Source organism: Parus major, chromosome 1, assembly GCF_001522545.3.
Source record: "Parus major isolate Abel chromosome 1, Parus_major1.1, whole genome shotgun sequence".
In the NCBI taxonomy this organism is placed as follows: Eukaryota; Metazoa; Chordata; class Aves; order Passeriformes; family Paridae; genus Parus; species Parus major.
In genome coordinates, this window is record NC_031768.1 from 32,568,617 (window position 1) to 32,585,977 (window position 17,361).

General features: G+C 40.2%; 2 protein-coding genes across 11 annotated transcripts in view; one reads left to right on the forward strand and one right to left on the reverse strand.

The window, feature by feature from the left end:
* The first annotated feature begins 45 nt into the window (after nt 1-45).
* NIPA2 (NIPA magnesium transporter 2) lies at nt 46-14,149 on the forward strand. 8 transcript variants are annotated; one of them, XM_015628436.2, is made up of 8 exons: nt 46-258; nt 3,229-3,285; nt 7,113-7,173; nt 7,540-7,755; nt 9,579-9,635; nt 10,413-10,503; nt 11,023-11,183; nt 12,125-14,149. In XM_015628436.2, the coding sequence occupies exons 4-8, from the start codon at nt 7,617-7,619 to the stop codon at nt 12,760-12,762; spliced, it is 1,086 nt and encodes a 361-aa protein (XP_015483922.1). In that variant the 5' UTR covers nt 46-258; nt 3,229-3,285; nt 7,113-7,173; nt 7,540-7,616; the 3' UTR covers nt 12,763-14,149. The 8 variants fall into 8 exon arrangements, with proteins under 8 accessions (XP_015483922.1, XP_015483967.1, XP_015483956.1 ...); XM_015628481.3 differs by having other exon boundaries at nt 7,599-7,755; XM_015628442.3 differs by lacking the exon at nt 46-258 and adding an exon at nt 341-372.
* A 1,506-nt stretch (nt 14,150-15,655) lies between these two features.
* CYFIP1 (cytoplasmic FMR1 interacting protein 1) overlaps nt 15,656-17,361 on the reverse strand; it is a 74,995-nt gene continuing 73,289 nt past the window's right edge. For all 3 annotated transcript variants that reach the window (XM_015628422.3, XM_015628413.3, XM_019006745.2), the window contains 2 exons: nt 16,721-16,868; nt 15,656-16,284 (listed from right to left, as the gene is read on the reverse strand). In XM_015628422.3, coding sequence (XP_015483908.1) covers nt 16,120-16,284; nt 16,721-16,868 — 313 coding nt within the window. In that variant the 3' untranslated portion in view covers nt 15,656-16,119. The remainder of the gene's footprint in view (nt 16,285-16,720; nt 16,869-17,361) is intronic.

The following is a 17,361-nucleotide window of genomic DNA, read 5'->3' on the forward strand; positions in this document are numbered from 1 at the left end:
GCTCGGGGCCGGGCCGCGCCCCTTCCGGCGGCTGCTGCCGGAACCGCGGAGCGGAGGGGGCGGACGGGCCCGGGACACCGCCTCGCCTTGGGCTGCTGCTGCCGCTCCTTCCCGTCCCGTCCCGTTTTGTCCCGTTCCCTCATGGCGCTGGAGCGGACGGGCACCGGCCCCTCCCGCCGCCCGCTCCGGCCTCCCCCGCCCCCGTCTCCTCTTGGCTCGCCGCTCCCGGCGGGGATGTGAGAGGGGCCGTGACCGCAGGTAAGGGCGGGGAGAGGCGGGGAGGGGGCCTGGCCGGCCCCTCAGGGGCGGGGGGAGGCGGGGCTCCTTCCCCGCGGAGCGCTCGGCGCAAGGCCCTCGGGGCCGGGCGCTGCGGTGAGGAGCGAGCGGGCCGGGGGGCGCGGGGCTCCGGGCCTTGGGTCTGCCCGAGGGTGGTGTCTCCGTAGTGGGAAACTTGTGGTTTGGTCTGAGAAGGCCGAGATTAAAAGCTCTAAATCGGGCTGTTTGCGGGGTTCTCCGACCGCGCAGAGGTATCCAGGTACAGTGTGCTGGGTCTGGAGCAGCTGTGCCCCGTATTGGCGTGTGCGTGTGGTTAACCAGGGAACTAAACCGCTTCGTTTTCGGTTTGGTCCAGGATTGAATTATCCCAGGTTGAGGCTTGTGCAGCCTGGTTCCAGAGCACCTTCAGCAGAACTTCAGAGCCCTGGTGCATCATTTTTACGTGGAAGAAGTAATCGTAGCTTTGCATTGCAGTTCATTGTAGTCTTAAGCTGACTAGGGGAGGTTTAGGTTGGACATTAGGATGAATTTTTTCATAGACAGGGTGATGAGATGTTGGAATGGGCTGACCAGGGAGGTACCAGGCGGGGGTCACTGTCCTCGGAGCTGTTTAAGAAAAGACTGGACATGGCACTCAGGGCCAAGGTCTGTTGACATGGTGGTGGTTGGGTCATAGGTGACTCCATCTCACATGTCTTTTCCAGCCTAGTTGATTCTGTAATTCAGAGTGAAGATTTGTTCATTCATACACTGTGAAGTTGTTGCCTGGATCTAACTCCTTCATCTCTGTTTTTTCCCCAATCTTTTTCAAGCAGTCAACTTTCTCTATTTCACTACGATGTCTTTAACATTGTTTGTACTGAAAACACGATAAGTGTAAGTCATTGTGGTTCTGTCTTAATGCCTTTGATGTGCCTCATTATGTACAGTTAGGGTTTTTCTCCCTGGCAGGTAACAGCTTTGTCGATAAAATTATTCCATAAGGTTTCATTGGCATCATTGTATTTAGAATTCAGTGTCACACTAATTCTGCTTTTGTTAAAGTACTTCATTCTCATGATGAAATCCTGGCGACAAGAAGGCAGGTTATAACAGGTTGAGTCATGTCAAAGGAGTAGCCGTGACTAATGACTAGTCCAATCTAGGATTTTAACTTCCTGAATTTTCTTACTTTTGAAACTGCCCATATTAAGTACCAAAGGGGGAACTTCAGTGACCCTGTGCTGGTTATTCCTTCCACAAGAGTGGAACTCATGTGCCAGGTACAGCAAAGATGAGGCAAGTCTTATCTTGAGTCTATTTTGATAGCTTTCCATGAAAACAGTCAATGCAGTGTCAAAAAGCACTGTCTGTAGGTTGTATGCAGTTAATGAATAACACTGCTTTACTGAAGGTACTTTTTAGCTTTATGTGAAAGTGCTTTAATTAAAGGTCATTTTTTAATGACTTAGTATAAGTAAAAGTAGCTCATGGAAAGAATAGGTTTTTAATGTGGCACTTTTTTGTTTCCTCCTAGGCTCATAAAATGGAGTGCTGTTGCTTTTGCTGTATAAATAGAAATCTGCTGTAAATAATTAATTTTCCCCATAGTTTATCTAAACCTTTTAAAATAGACAACTTTAGGATAGTTTAGGTATGTTTTGCTTTCTGAGCACTTGATAGTGCCTCTAACACTATGTATATGCATATATATAACATAAATATGATTTTAAATTGCCTATGTGTAAATAATTATAAGTTTGGGTAAGAGCTGGAAAACTGTATCCTGTACTGGGGAAAATGTGCAGTACAAAACTGAATGTGTTATTTCCTGAACAGTGTATACAGTAGGTACTGTGTTCATCAAACCTTTTAAAGGTGCACGTGCCTTTTAAAGGTTTGAGCTCTTTTATCCTAACACTCTGTTGTGTCTGTCCTTCAACATTTTCTCTATACCAGCATTTAAAATAGATGTTTGTGAGTGGATGGAACATGAGCAAGGTTTTAATAATTGGTTTTAATAATTAGGTATAATTGGAGGGTTTTAGTAATCTTACTACAAATATTTCTGTGTTCATACTCCCCACTGCCCCAGCATTCTGTGTATCCAAAGGGCTGGGGGCTGCCAGGGTGGTGAGGGGGCAGAGGGGAAGCCGTATGAGGAGCATTTGAGGTCACTTGGTCTGTTCAGCCTGCAGAAGAGACTGAGGGGAGACCTCATCGCAGTCTACAGCTTCCTGATGAGGGGAAGCAGAGGGGCAGGCAGTGATCTCTTCTCTCTGATGACCAGTGACAGGAACCAGGGAATGGCCTGAGGCTCTATCAGGGAAGGTTTATCAGGAGAGTGTTCCTCACCCAGAGGGTGGTTGGCACTGGAACAGGCTCCCCAGTGCTGGTGTGTCAGCACCAGCCTGACATAGTTTAAACATGTGTTCAGGCACATAGTAGGTTTCTTGGGGCTGTCCTGTGCAGGGCCAGGAGCTAGACTTGATGATCCTTGTGGGTTCCTTTCAACTCAGTGTATTCTGTGAGTCTATATAAACATCCTCTGAAAACTCACCATACCAAAACCAGTAATTAAAATTTAGTTATCTTGCAATAAAAGTGCCTTAGTACTTTAGTTACAGAATGAAACTGAAATAATTAGGAAAATATTTCAGTTCAACTTTAATGCTGTACTTCTAAAGAATAACTTGGATCACAGGTTAGTTTCTTCAGTTTGTGAAGTGAAAAGCAAAGGGATTAAATAACTGCAGTATCAGGCAAGATGTATCTAAGGAAGATCAAATCTAAAATCACACTGATTTGTTATTCAAGTGTTTCTAAATCAAAAATCCTCTTCCTTTTTAAAGCATAGATGGACGTTGTAAAGTCCCGTGTGTCATGAATGAAAATTGCCTTGAAATAATGGGCATAATTTTTTTGCCAAATTCTCAACATGCCAATTAATGCTATTTTTAACTTCTCTTTTAGAAACCTAACTTCTAAATACTTAAGAAGTGATTTCCTCTGGATTTTGAAACAAAATTGGTATGTATAATGAGCCTTCTACAGGCTCATCACCGAACATTTGGATTTCTGTTTTGTTAGGGAATGTTTGTTTCGTGTAGTTTTATGCTTGTGGAAAGGAGCAAGGGAACACATAATAGTGAACATGACACATAATAGTCAATGTGTATTTGTCAGAGCAACTTGTTGATTCAGCCCCGTTTTCTTCCATGACAAAAAAGCCTTATGGCTAGAAGGGCATTAAGTAGGTGCTTAATTCCAATGTTAGAAACATAAAACTTCTAATGGAGCTCAAGTAAATAAGCAGAATTGACAGTAAAGTATCACAGAACAGTTCAAAAGATGCAGAATGGCTGTACCTAGAATATTATTGTCTTGCCAAAGCAGGCTTTTGTTTAAAAATCTTCCATAGTGTCTGAATCTTTGGCTGTTTAATGTTATTGATCTGGCTCAAAAGACAAAGAAATAATCAATAACATTGGGCAGGGAAGGATTGCCAGTGTGTAACCTTGGTTGAATGTTTTCAGCAAACATTTCTAAAAAGAGTGATGTTTTTTGGAGTAAATGGAAGATATTACACCCAGGCAGGAGTAATTTGCTGTACAAATGCAGGAGGTTATACTAATAAAGAAGTTGAAAATGAGTCAACAGCAGATGACTGCAGAAAAAAGGCTAAATACTCACCTGTTTTGGTGTTTAGAAAGAAATACAGTCTACCATTGTATTGCAGAAGTGATAATAACTCAAGCTAAAGTGCTGTATGCAGCTTTGGAAATTGCACTTGAAAAAGCTTTTGGGAAAGGACCCAGAGGGTGGCACAGCAGGAGGTGCCAAGCACCTAACCTGCAGAGTAATGCTGATATGTGGATGCAAAGATAAAGGGACTTGCATCTTTTTCCAGCAATGGGATTTGGTAGTGAAAGTGAAGATGATTAAATAATGAGAGTTCCTAATGGCATCAAAGCATAGCTGTCATGTTTCTGAAGTTTCCTTTGCACGTATTTCATCAGAGAAGCTTGGCTGAATTATCTATAAAGAGGAGCAGCAGTGAATTATGTAGAACATGGCAAAAGGTTGAAGTAAATGGCCTGGTAAAGTAATTTTTTGCTTAATGGCATTATCCTGATCATAGTTGATAAGAGCAGGTTTTAGAAAAGATCCTTGAATTTAAATAATTTAGTGTATATTTACAGTAAATTTTCTTGTAAGTCTTTCAAAGACAGTCTACTGAACTCTAGAAGGCTTGTGGCCAAGTAAGCAAAGTTGGAACAATGTACCCTGTCTGCCTTTCCCAGCTGTAATTATTGCTTCCATGCAACCTACAGCTTGTGGAAGTGATACTAATTTTCTTTGGCTGCTAACTCCCACATTCTTACTTATGCTTATTTGCTTTTAAATGTAAAATATTACTTCTCATTACACCACTTTTAATGTTTCTGAATATTTAGAGAGCTCACTTGCTACAATAAATGTAACATCTTTTGAGCACTGTGTTTGTGCTGCTTTTGAGAGAAAACAACTTCTGAAAAAAGAGACAAAGAAGTGTGTTACCCTGTGTTTTGGACCAGAGAGTCTGTATCTTGCTAGCATTTCTGATACATTTGGTTACATCTTGAAAATAACCAAAAAAACTTTGTGGCTAATCTGGATTTGCTTATCTCCCACAGTTTTTTTTCCACATTCTGAGTTTCTCCATCCCTCCCTGTCTGATAACCTTCAAATCCAGTTCCCTGTGCAGTGTGTCGTTGCACTGTTGCGCACTGGGAGCTATGACTCATGACACCAGCAGATCCACAGGCAGTTCATTAATGAGTGGCTCTTGGAGGCGTGGTAGATGTTGTAGCTTCTGTGAATTCCTATTCACAGTCTCAGCCCTTCATTACTTCTCTGAAATCAGAGCAGGAAACTACTACTCCTCCTCCATGACACCGCTGGTCTTGGGTGGATGAAGTGTTCTATGTGTTAAAATCAGCTTGAACTTGATTAGAGAACCTTTGCAGAACCGCACAACTGCCGGCTGTATTTAGCTCCTACATTTTCTGGCTTTTCTCTGTTTAGAACCTAGTAGTGGCCCTGGCTGCTGGAATGCAACAGCTTTGGCACGTCCCAAGGCAGAAACATGAGAGGCATTATTTATTCCAGAAACTGCTCGTTTCTTGGCATTTTTTTTTTCTCATACCCATAGATAATTTTTCTTGATTATATTTATGAGCATGCATTAGTTCTTCTTTTATTAAGTCTTAGAGTTAGAATTAAAGTCCTGATTTCCTAAAGTGTAAAACTTCCAGTGCTTGGTACTGCTTTGACCTTGCACGTGTCAGTTCTACACATGCAAAATATATCTGTGCTGTATACAGAGGGAAGCTGGGTCCACCATGACTGTGTGACATTTGTCTGCAACTGTAGACATCTGAATAAACCTTAGGTGGAAATAAGACAGTCCATCCCAAGCAGATAATAGGACTGGCTATGTCTGTGAGGACAAATCAACTTGATGGTAAGAGCTAGCAGTAATTTATCTGAATTTATATGACTGAAGTGGTTGAGATTTGAGTTATTTACAAGGTTAACAAAGTGGTTGACAGGACACTTCAGTGTATTTGGGACATGGGAGAAAGTAGAAATACTAGTTCTAAAGTGTAGCATCCTTCTCAAGTCTAAATTTGTAAAATTACCTGTGAGCACACAAGTTTTCTCATTCTTCTACAATCAGATTCTTCCTCTGCTGCAAAGAAAAGCAGCCTGTGCTTCTCCCTTGTTTCTGGAATGCAGTGGGTGGAAGGTGTCAGGATGGGACTAACTGATGCTCTTTTCCTCTGTCAGTGTAGGTGAAGGTATGCAAGCCAGGGAGAAAAGAAAAGGAAAAAAAAAAGTGGCTTTTCCACTTTTGGAAAATTTTTGGAAAATATGGAGGATTGTCTTTTAGTAAACAGTTACACCAGTAAAAATAATCCCATTAGTAATATAGCTAAAGTAGCAACTGTTGAAAAAACCAGTGAAGTATAAAGCTTAGCCAAACCATCCCCTCCCCAGGTGCACCTCCCCCAGGTGCTGCTATACCACTGTCACATTTTGCACCAGCTGGAGTTGGAGGAACATTCTTAGCTCAATTACCTGAACAGAGTGCCTTACACCTGCTGGAACAGATGGTGGAGAGAACAGTCGCAAAAATCTTGTATTTTCCTTGCATTAAAAACTTCTTCAAGGGACTGAGAGTCCTGTTTGAATCCAAAACCAGGATGATATTTTATGCAGTTGGTGGGGTGGCTGGGTTTTCTCATGCACTGATGATTTGTCTTTCTTGGTTTTGTTTGATAGGTGGTTTTGTATCATGTGAGAATCTAGTTTCTTTTAAAAAGTTTCTAGAAAGTGAAAGCACTCTCTTGTAGGTCATTTACTTAGTTTATCCAACAGCATAAGATATTAAAAATTACTGTGCAAAGATTAAGGAAAATGGATTTGACAATTTTGAACTGTGCAGCATTTGAAGCAGTGTTATGTTGAGTGCATATTGTTGTCTTCTACTTTTTCACAGCCTAACTGGATGCAAGTGAGAGGATCTGTGTTTGGTTTTAATGCTAACCTGCCAGTAGCTCTCTATTAGGTTTTCCTAGAAGTATAGCAAACTAATCAAAGTTGAAAGCATAAAAGTACAGGGAAAAGTAATATTGAAAGGTGCTTCATACAAGTATGGAAAGCTGTGTAAAATAAATTAACAAAGGCCTTATTTCTTGCCAGATTTTTCCTGTTAAAGAGAAATTGCATGTGCGTGCATGTGAGGTTTGTTTGTATTCTGAAGATGGCTCTCTGATTAAACATATTTGTAATATTCTCTTGCATTTTTCTAGTGAGTTTATATGGAAGAAATGCTGCAACTGTTCTCAAACTCCATTACAGACTGATTTCAATGTAAGTAATTTTTTTGATCAGTATCGTCAGTTACATGGTGTGCCACAGATTTGCATACTCAATGAATAGAAAAATATATGACATATTTGTAAAATTTCACTAAATTCTCAAAGAATTTCTGTTTGTTTGGGTTTCAGTTTTTATACACCAGGTCAGAAACCCTTCCTTCTTTGTGTTCAGACTGGTTAGTTACTCATCCTTAGTGCAAGCTTACACATGCTTCAGATTGCCTTTTTGGTTTTTTTGTTACCCACTCTTAGCAGAGGCCACTTGCAGGAGAACCAGTCACGTGAGCTGTTGAGGATTTTCCTATACAGCACCTATTCCTACCACAATTCTAATGTGTTTATTTTACTCATATTTCAGTGTTGCATCATATTTTGTTGAGTAACAGAAGTTCTGCTCCTTATTGATCAATGTGACAGTGTTCAGTAGTTTACGAGATGAGCCAAACTCGTGGGAAGTATGACTTCTGTATTGGTCTGGTGTTGGCTATGAGTTCCAGCATTTTCATTGGAGGAAGTTTCATCCTGAAAAAGAAAGGTCTCCTCCGGTTAGCCAGGAAAGGCTCCATGAGAGCAGGTAAATACATACATCTTTTAATAAATTGCTGATGTTTAGATTTTGCTGTTTAACAGAAGATTACTTCTGTTCATTAGTTCATTAAACTACTCATCTTGTTTTCTCTTTTTTGGGATTTTGTTACATGTATATGAAACCTAAAACACAGAGCTGGTGTGTTTTTTCTCTGGTGTCAGACACCCTTAACTCTGTGTGACACATGCCATTTAATGCATATGTAATGCCTTCTGGGGACACTTGTCAAAGGATTCCTTTGTATGTCAGTTAAGTCTAAGTTGCATTTGCAAATTGAACTTGCAAGCAGCACTGTTAACTACATCTGTGCTCCTGAATGAGTGAATTTAAGAGTGTTAAGTGGTTTTGGGTGTCAGTCTTTTAGAAAACTAAAAATTACATGTAGTAACTGAGTGTGATTGTTTTAGAAAACTAAAAATTACATGTAGTAACTGAGTGTGATGAGTTTTGTGCCTCAAGCGTTCATAGTGGAAGCAATGCTATTAAATACCCTCATCAGTGATACAGACAGTGGGATTGACTGAGTGTGCTGGCAGTGGGTTTGTGGAGCACACCGAGCTGAGGGGGGCAGTTGATGCTCTAGAGCGAAGGAAGTGGCATCCAGAGGGACCTGGATGGGCTTGAGGAGTGGGTCTGTGCAAACCCATGAGACTCAAGAAGAACCAGAGCAAGGTGCTGCACCTGTATTAGGGCAACCTCTGGTATCAACACAAAACTGGGGATGGACAGATGGAGAGCAGCCCTGCCCAGAAGGGCCTGGGGGTGCTGGTGGATGAGAGGCTGGACATGACCCAGCAATGTGCAGCCCAGAAAGCCAAACATGTCCAAATTAGGTGTGACCAGCAGGGCAAGGGAGGGGATTCTTCCCCTCTGCTCTCCTCTGCTCTGCTCCTCTGCTCTGCTCCTCTGCTCTGCTCCTCTGCTCTGCTCCTCTGCTCTGCTCCTCTGCTCTGCTCTGGTGAGACCCCATCTGCAGTGCTGTTCCAGCTCCAGGATCCCCAGTGTGGGAAGGACATGGACCTATTGCAGCAAGTCCAGAGAAGGGCCATGAGAATGGTCAAAGGGACAAAACACTTCTGAGGATAGGCTGATGGAGTTGGGATTGTTCAGCTTAGAGGAGAAAAGGGTCTTGAGACACCTTATAGCACCTTCCAATACCTAAAGGGGGCTTATAAAAAAGAGAGGTTGTTTTTTGTTTTGTTTTGTTTTGTTTTTTAAACAGTGCTGCATTGACGGGACGAAGGGCAACGGTTTTAAATTGAAAGACAATTAAGATTTAGATAGGAAAGTTGCAGCATCCTCAGATGATTCAGAAGGTTGACTCTGAATATTTTTATTCAGTACCTGTCATCTTTGCTTATAAAAGATGGTTGATCTTGAGATACATAATTCATGCACTCTGGTTTGGAATGAGAAAATGTGATGTTTGCACATGTAATAAACCACATATAAACCATGCACAATTTCTGCAGAGCAGCAGTCTTAGTAAGAGACACAACTTGCCTTTTCATGTAATTTCAGAGCTTTGAAAGAACTGTTTCTCAGGTTAATGCAGATATCATCAGTGCCATTTCTAATACAAAAGAAATAAAATAGCTGGTTATCAAAGTAGGCTGTAGGAGGCACAGGCACATCAGAAGTTGAAGATGCTTTGATTTCAACCCTTCTACCTACAGAGCCTAGGTATCAAAAGGCTGCTCATGTTTTTAAGAGCATGGGTTGCAAAAATGATTTTATGTCATGGCAGTGTTACTAGTGACAGGGTGTCAGTGTTTTTAGCGGAATAGCCAATGTTCTTTCAATTTTAGGTCAAGGTGGTCATGCATACCTTAAGGAATGGCTGTGGTGGGCTGGACTTCTTTCAAGTAAGTATCAAAAATTATTCATGTAAGTGTCAAAAATACAATCTGCATTATATAATTTTAATAAATAACTGTGCCACAGATGGCAGCATGGTTACAAAAAAGGGAATGAGACTGGGATTCTACAATACATGATAATGCTACCTGGTGATTTGATGGATGCAGTTCTAATGATTTTAATATAACTTCTCTCACACCAGAAATTCTTCCTTTAAGGTAACTGCCCACTTTGTGCAGCGGAACTAGGCAGATACTGGTTTTGTATGTCTTTGCATATCTATATGCACTCTGGTTTTTGTCTTAGCAGAGAAGTGCTTAGATATATAGGATTTCTTAAAGGGAAGCATATTTTGGGATTATGCCTGTTTTCTGAATTTTTTTCATTGCTTGAACTCTCACCTTACTGGCAGTATTCAGGTAATTATAGCTTACTGTATGTTCTGTGCTATATCCTGCTATTGCCAATTTCTCCATGCAGAACTTCATGAGTTAAGCTGGCAGGCTGGGGAGCTACAGCACAGACACTAAAATGAAGCAAGTTCTGATTTGGTAGAATTAATTCTAATACCTGTTGTAGTTCCACAGCCAGCTTTTAAAATTTAATAGTGGGGAAGAGAGGCAGGGGTGTGTTCTGCTAGTACTGTTAGCTGAATGCCATCATTAGAATTTTCCATTGTTCTCTTGCTGCACATTTGTGTCTACATGAACACTTTCCCTGGATCAGAGGTTTGTTGCATGAGACAGCCTAACTCCTGGGTTTTAATTCCTGTTCCTCTGCAGTGGGAGCTGGAGAAGTAGCGAACTTTGCTGCCTATGCTTTTGCACCAGCTACGTTAGTGACTCCTCTAGGAGCTCTCAGTGTTCTTGTAAGGTAAGAAACACTAACAGAAAGCAGTGTGACTTGAGAGAACAGTAAAACTTTCATTAGAAATATGAACTATGCTGTAATAAATGGGCTTTGTTCTTCACAATAGAGTGCTTATAAACATCAGGAGTAACTTTTAATTTTCTCCAAATACCTAGTGGCTATGATATAAAAGGGTTTTAGCAATGCATCTATATGTCCATCTCTGAAAAGCTATTCTGCATTTCAAAAACATGGTGATTGCAGCGGAGCAGTATTTTCATTCCTAAGGAAAGATTTTTGTCTTTCTAAAATTATTTTTGTAGGTTCTTAGATAGACCATTTTTTTGGCAGGCAGCATGAAAAATGGGTTCTGGGCAGAGGCCAAATATTAACAGTAGTTCTGTCCATGGCAAGTATCTCAAGATAGAAAATAGCTATTTTTAAGCTGCAGATTGTGTATGCATGTTACAGAACAACCTGTAACTTGGTGAGCAAATGAATATTGCTAATCCCCTGTTTCTTGGTGCCTTTTTTATTTCTTAGTGCCATTCTGTCGTCCTTCTTTTTAAATGAAAAACTTAATTTACATGGAAAAATAGGATGTTTGTTAAGTATACTGGGATCAACTGTGATGGTAATTCACGCTCCACAAGAGGAAGAAGTAGAAACTTTGGATGAAATGTCTCACAAACTAGGTGATCCAGGTAAGAAAAATGCCAGCTTGATATATACAGAGACCATCATTTCTTCATTTAATAGTTTCATTACTGCTGCTTTCAAGTTCCAGGAAGATGGCCTGTGTCTGTTTCTTGTAGGCATGTTGTCCAAATGAAGTAGATTTGAATTCTGTAACATGATTCCATAGGGAACTTTGCATGATGTCAATGAACTTGTCTGGCCTTGAATAAAGTGCCTTGATGGCAACCACTGAGGTGACTGTTTAAGCAAATGCAGCAGCACAGGTGGATAAACAAAACTTCCATAAATTTTGATTGAATTGTGTCATCTCTAAGAGCAACTTTTACCTGTCCTTAAAATAAAAAGGTAGGTGTTGTGGTGTCTGCTGAGAAGTGAAGTCCTATAGATGAGCTGCTATGCCTACGTGGAAGAAGAGGCACTCACAAATGCACATCTGCAAAATACTGCTTATACAATGGCAATTCTCATCTTAGACATAAGGAAATAGTCAGCATAGAGATTAAAAAGCTATTCTCAAGGAATGACCTGATCATTGGAAACCTGCTGATAAATACAGCCATCTACCAAAATATCTCCTAAAAAACTCAATTCAGACTCAGGTCTGTGTCTGGTGGCATCTACACCTCACTGAGTCTGGGTGTAAGGCAGTTTAGCAATCTATTCCTGTGGTAGTCTTGCTAATAGACTGGTAAAGGTAATACAGCATGCCTGAGGTACTTCCTTTGTTTTGGCTTGCTCAATCTAAAATCATCTAAACTGTGATGTTGGAGGAAGAATGAACATCCTGAACTCTTCTGTTTAAGCTGAGTTGGTCCTCTTGTTAATGAGTGTTTTCCTTGCACCTGTAAGATAAGTACCCGTGCTGCTGATAAATAGAGTCCATAAGTAACAAGTGTGTCCATTAGTGTCTGTAAATAACAAGATTTTTTTTTCCCCCCCACCACAGGTTTTGTGGTCTTCGCAACGCTGGTTGTCATTGTGTCTTTAATCCTAATATGTGTGGTGGGACCTCGCCATGGACAGACCAACATTCTCGTGTACATAACAATTTGCTCTGTAATTGGAGCCTTATCAGTCTCCTGTGTCAAAGGTCTGGGCATCGCTATAAAGGAACTTTTTGCAGGAAAACCAGTGCTGAAACATCCCTTGTCTTGGATTCTGCTGCTAAGCCTTACTGTCTGTGTGAGCACGCAGATCAACTATTTAAACAGGGCTCTGGATATATTCAACACTTCAATAGTGACTCCAATATATTATGTCATCTTTACAACATCTGTTTTAACTTGTTCTGCCATCCTTTTCAAGGAATGGCAACACATGGCGGCTGATGACATTCTCGGCACCTTCAGCGGCTTCCTGACTATTATTGTGGGGATCTTTTTATTGCATGCCTTCAAAGATGTTAACTTCACCCTAGCAAACCTGCCCCTCTCTCTGCGGAAGGATGATAGAGCAGCAAATGGCACTCTGCTGAGCACATATGACAGCTTTAATGATGATGAAGAAAGTTCTGCCTGCCTAGGTGAAATGCAATCCAGTGAGAGTCTCTCAGCCAGGAGAAATGGAAGCCTATCAGCTTTCTGAAAATATCTACGTGTTACTTAAGAAAAGAACAATTCTGTAACCCTGGAATTTTTTTTTTCTGCTGTGAAATGTCTGAGCTTGTCTGGAAATTCATGTACTTTTTAACAGTATGTGTAGACAATCGTTGATTTTTGAGTTCAATTAGTTTGGATAAAGAACACTGAAATGTTTTTTATTTGCCTTATTTTTACTTTAAAAAGTACTAAAATGACCTCAGACCACAAATGGTTTTGTTGCTTAAGTTATGTGTAAATACTTTCATTTCATTCTTCTGTTTTTAAGATGTATTGCACTAATTACAATTTTATCAAAAATAAATGGCTTTATTTCTGCATTGGTGGTAAAAAGGTTGCAGTGAACCTGGATCCTTTGTACCTGTGCCCCAACTGACCATGGAGTGACTGTAACCATATTGAAACAGGAGCTGCAGCAACTACTCCTGTCCTGGTTTGTAAAAGAGAAAAGGGAAGGCTACAACCAAGCACAACTGATCCTTCAAAAATACTGGTTAGGTAAAGCTGTGTGCAAAACTTGCTGGATTTGCATGAAAAAAGCCCAGCTCTACCAAATCAGAGTAACTGGCTAGCAGAAACAGGAAGGCAGGATCTGTGCTCTGCATGGATAGGTGAGATAGTACCTCCTGCCATGACAATTTATGCAGAAGGAAGGATGTGAATCATTACTAATAGTTAAAAAAGCTGCTCCCTCTTCTGTAACAGAGGTCAGGTTCTGTCTGTGCTGCACCATGCTGCCCTGGCTCTGCAGACTTGTTCTGTGTGCCTGATGTTACAGCTTGAACTACAGAATTGCTATTTTGTTTGCAGCAACACAGGCAGTAGCTGCAACACTGAGTTTTTCAAAAAGAGCCAAAAAAATTAAACATTAATGACATTGCTTAAAAACAAAAAAGGGTAGGGGTGAGGCAGGTAGGTGGTAATTCACTTTTGTAAAGGCAGGAAATAAAAATTAGGGAAGGTTTTTAAAAACTTTCTACCATGCATGTCAAAGTTGGAAATACTTGGGACAGATACTGATTAGTTACTGCTGGATGTTGTTAGGTTTAGTGCTTAGTGTTTAAGAGAAATTAAGATATTTTTTTCCTGGAATAGAAAAAAAAAACCAAGTTACCACCTGTGAAACAAAATTCTGCTGCCTTCCTTTGGTATGAGTCACAACACACAGGAGAGGTGAAGGTGTCAAACAAGAAAAAGGTTTTTAATAAGAACTAATTGGAAATTAATAAGTTCTACCTTTTGTACACCTTGCTGCGTTTTTCCTTTTAGGTAGGAAAGGTTATACCAGGCAAAGAATATTTAGTTTCTATCAAGTCTGTAATCCTTCTTTAAAAAATAATAAAAATTTGTGTTATAAAAATGGGAAACAAACATCTCCTAGGACTAATGTCTGAATTATCCAAAATTGAAACTATTTTCCCCACAGTGATCATAAAGTATGTATTTAATAGTAGCTTTATGGTGTTAAGAGACCAATTCTCTTCCTGCTGAAAGTTAACTGGTAAGAATTAGAAATTATTCACATCATAATTAGTTATTTTTAAATAGTTCTTAAACAAAAAATCAGGCTTTATTAATTAACCATTTCTGCAGCAGTGCAGAGCCAAAGCCTTAGGAGTGTGAGATATCCTTAAACCAATGATGATGTCAGCAAATATGAAAGTTGTTTATTTGCTTAACAGAAGCTGGAAGCACAGGGAAGCATCTGGCTGACCAAAAGTCTTCTGTGAACTCAAAGACTGTTTCTTAAAGAAAATCACCTGTTAAACACCTTGTAAGAGAAATCCTGCAATAAGCTGGTGTAACAAAGCACAAATGCCTCTGACTTCTGTCTCCCACGCACCGGGCAGCCTTGTGTGCACCCTCACCATGACAGACACCACTCCAGAATGGCAGCTCCCAAGCACAGATGTCCTAGGGAAACCTGTGATTGTGGAAACTTGCTGGTAGAGTGCCTGGAAAATCTCCATCCTGTTTTGCTGAGGAAGTTTCAGTTAATTTCTTTCCTCAAAATCGAGTTCTGTGCCACTCCAATACCTACATATTCCTCACTTCCTGTGTACCTCTTCTGTCAGATGCTCATTTCTACCCACTGCTGGAGCCAGTTCGTGGCTGTGAAGCACCTGGAAAGAGCTGACTGGGAGAAAAGATGTACTGTAACCTAACCATGAACAAGTAAGAGGAAAGGAAAAACAGGTTCTCAAAGGGATGCATTCTTGATTTCACACTATGGGTCAGAAACACTAACCAAGTAACACCTCCATGAATCCATATCCTGGGTGAAACACATCATCTGTCTGTTCTGGCCATCTTAACATCTTAGTTAGGGCTGATCCCAAAGCCAGCTGACAAACTGACAGAATCCTGGAGTAAGCAAGCAGTAGTTACACTACTTTTGGCTGAATAGTTTGCTTTAAAATTAAATTTCTATAGTTGCAAAGTTTTATGGTTTTACTGATGCAGTGTTGGCATTATACAGCAAGTGAAATTTAGCAAATACTTTCCATAATAAATCATGATAAACATCACTAGAGTTTATGTACTGGGATGGATTACACCTGATCACTGTAGTCAAGGTTCTCATAAACAAGAATTCCTCATCACTTGTAAACATGTTTGGGTACACAGGTATGTATTGCAAACCAAAATATAAACTGTGTTAGAAGCTCTCATTAGGAAAGAGTAAACAGTCCCCATTCTAATCAAACTTCCACCTTTTAAAAAGATCAGAATCCTACTGGGCACCTGCATGTTAAATAACTTTGAAACAAACACTTTAAATAGCCTTCATTTCCATAATTACTGATCTCTGAGAAGAGTTTTGCAAAGAGGAAGAAGAATCAACTGACTAGAAAATTATTCACAAAGCACGAGCAGAGTTGTTTTCTTTTGTTGTTTTTTTCTCTTTTTTTTTTTTAATAAAGGCAAATTAAGCAATTAAGGCTCTAATACAAACAATTATGCATTGATTTCTAAAAATTTTTTCTACAGAACCGTTTTTTTATCCTCCACAGCCATTATTTCTATAGCTTCAGGGGAAAATTATACCAGTCCAGTCTAAAATGGCCATCTCGGGACAGGAATGCAAAGAGATTTCAAAAATCTTACAGGATTTTAATCAAAGTGTATAAAATTTTAGTCTAGAAAAATAAGTATGGATTGTATACAGTTACTGTGCTTGGAAACTGGAGAGAACAGTGTGCCCCTCAAATGGCACAGGCATACTGAAAAACACAGATGAGAGTATTCTTTAAAACTGTTGGTGTGGGTTTTGTTTCTTGCTTTTTTTTTCTCCTCACACTTTCAGCCTAAAGAGGTGCAAGAAGTATTGTTAGGTGAGAATCTAGTTGCTGGCAAGGGACTGATGAATTGGTGGCTGGAAGCAGCGCACGTGTTCCACGGGTGTGCTCTCTCCATCACCGGACTTCAAATACTTGTCCAAAATAGCAATTATTTCATCATTCAGAATCTGGAACTTGCGAATTCTCTCAACCATTTTCTTCAAAGGCTGCAAACATCAAAAGAACAGACACAGGAATTAGCTTTGGATATGAAAAACGTTAGTCAGAAAAGCAGCAAATGCCGTTACCTCACCTCTCCCAGCAATGTTACAAATGTTTCTCTTGCACTGCTAAGCCAGTGAAAATCCAAGGCGCATTTTGGTTTTTGACAGTGATGCTTTGGGTACAAAGAAGCTGAATTTAAGGCAGCCTTATTATGGGAATGAACATGTATGAGAGGGAAGGCATTAAGAAAATCTCATATATTTGTGACATTAGAATTCTGTTTGACCAGTTTTCAAACTCCAGCCTTAATGCCTTTATCTTTTGTTTCTGGAAATCCTGGTGCCCTCATTTTCAGCAATTCATTCTAAAAAAAAGATTGCCACTTTATATGAGTTGTTGTCTTTATTAGTACAGTGAATACAGATGTTTTCAACTCACCACATTCTTGATAACCTCATCTTTGCCATCGTGCTTTTGGACTTTCAACAGGTGGTAGCAGAAATCCAACACATCAAAGCGCCGCTGCTGTCCCAAAAGCACGATGATCATACAGCCAGCCCAATGCAAGCCATCCCCAAAGCACTGCCTGGAACAGGAAACACACCACAGAGCAGGTTTCAACTACATTTTCAAAACAGTCACAGCAAACACAGTGATCAGCCACTACGCTAAATAATAAATACATTAGACATTCATCTGGAAAGCAAAAGCTCGGGTATATTGATTATCATTGGAGATATCACAAGCAATTCAAATAGATGCTTAACAAAAAAAACAGAACTCCCTTCCTCCTTTAATTTCACATAACAGAGTTACTCCAAAAACATTTACTGTCCATTAGACTCCTGTGGCATTACATTTCATTTTCAGTGGAAACAAGGCTTGCAAAGAAAACAAAGCAGGAATTCAACACCACTCTGCTCCTTTAGGCTGCAGGCATGAAAGGGAGTAAATGTCCTGTGCTGTTCTCTAATTGCTCAGTTAAAGGCATGTTACAGCTCAACAATTTTTCAATAACGATATTCTCAAAACCAACAAAACCAAGAACAAACAGTTCCTGGTTAACTTGTTAAATTCCA

What these genes read in the sequence shown, in the direction of transcription:
- NIPA2 (XM_015628436.2), top strand. Translation starts at nt 7,617, where the DNA reads ATGAGCCAAACTCGTGGGAAGTATGACTTCTGTATTGGTCTGGTGTTG. An exon ending in GTGGGCTGGACTTCTTTCAA is followed by an intron (nt 9,636 to 10,412) that starts GTAAGTATCAAA and finishes GTTCCTCTGCAG; the next exon opens with TGGGAGCTGGAGAAGTAGCG. An exon ending in GCTCTCAGTGTTCTTGTAAG is followed by an intron (nt 10,504 to 11,022) that starts GTAAGAAACACT and finishes TTTATTTCTTAG; the next exon opens with TGCCATTCTGTCGTCCTTCT.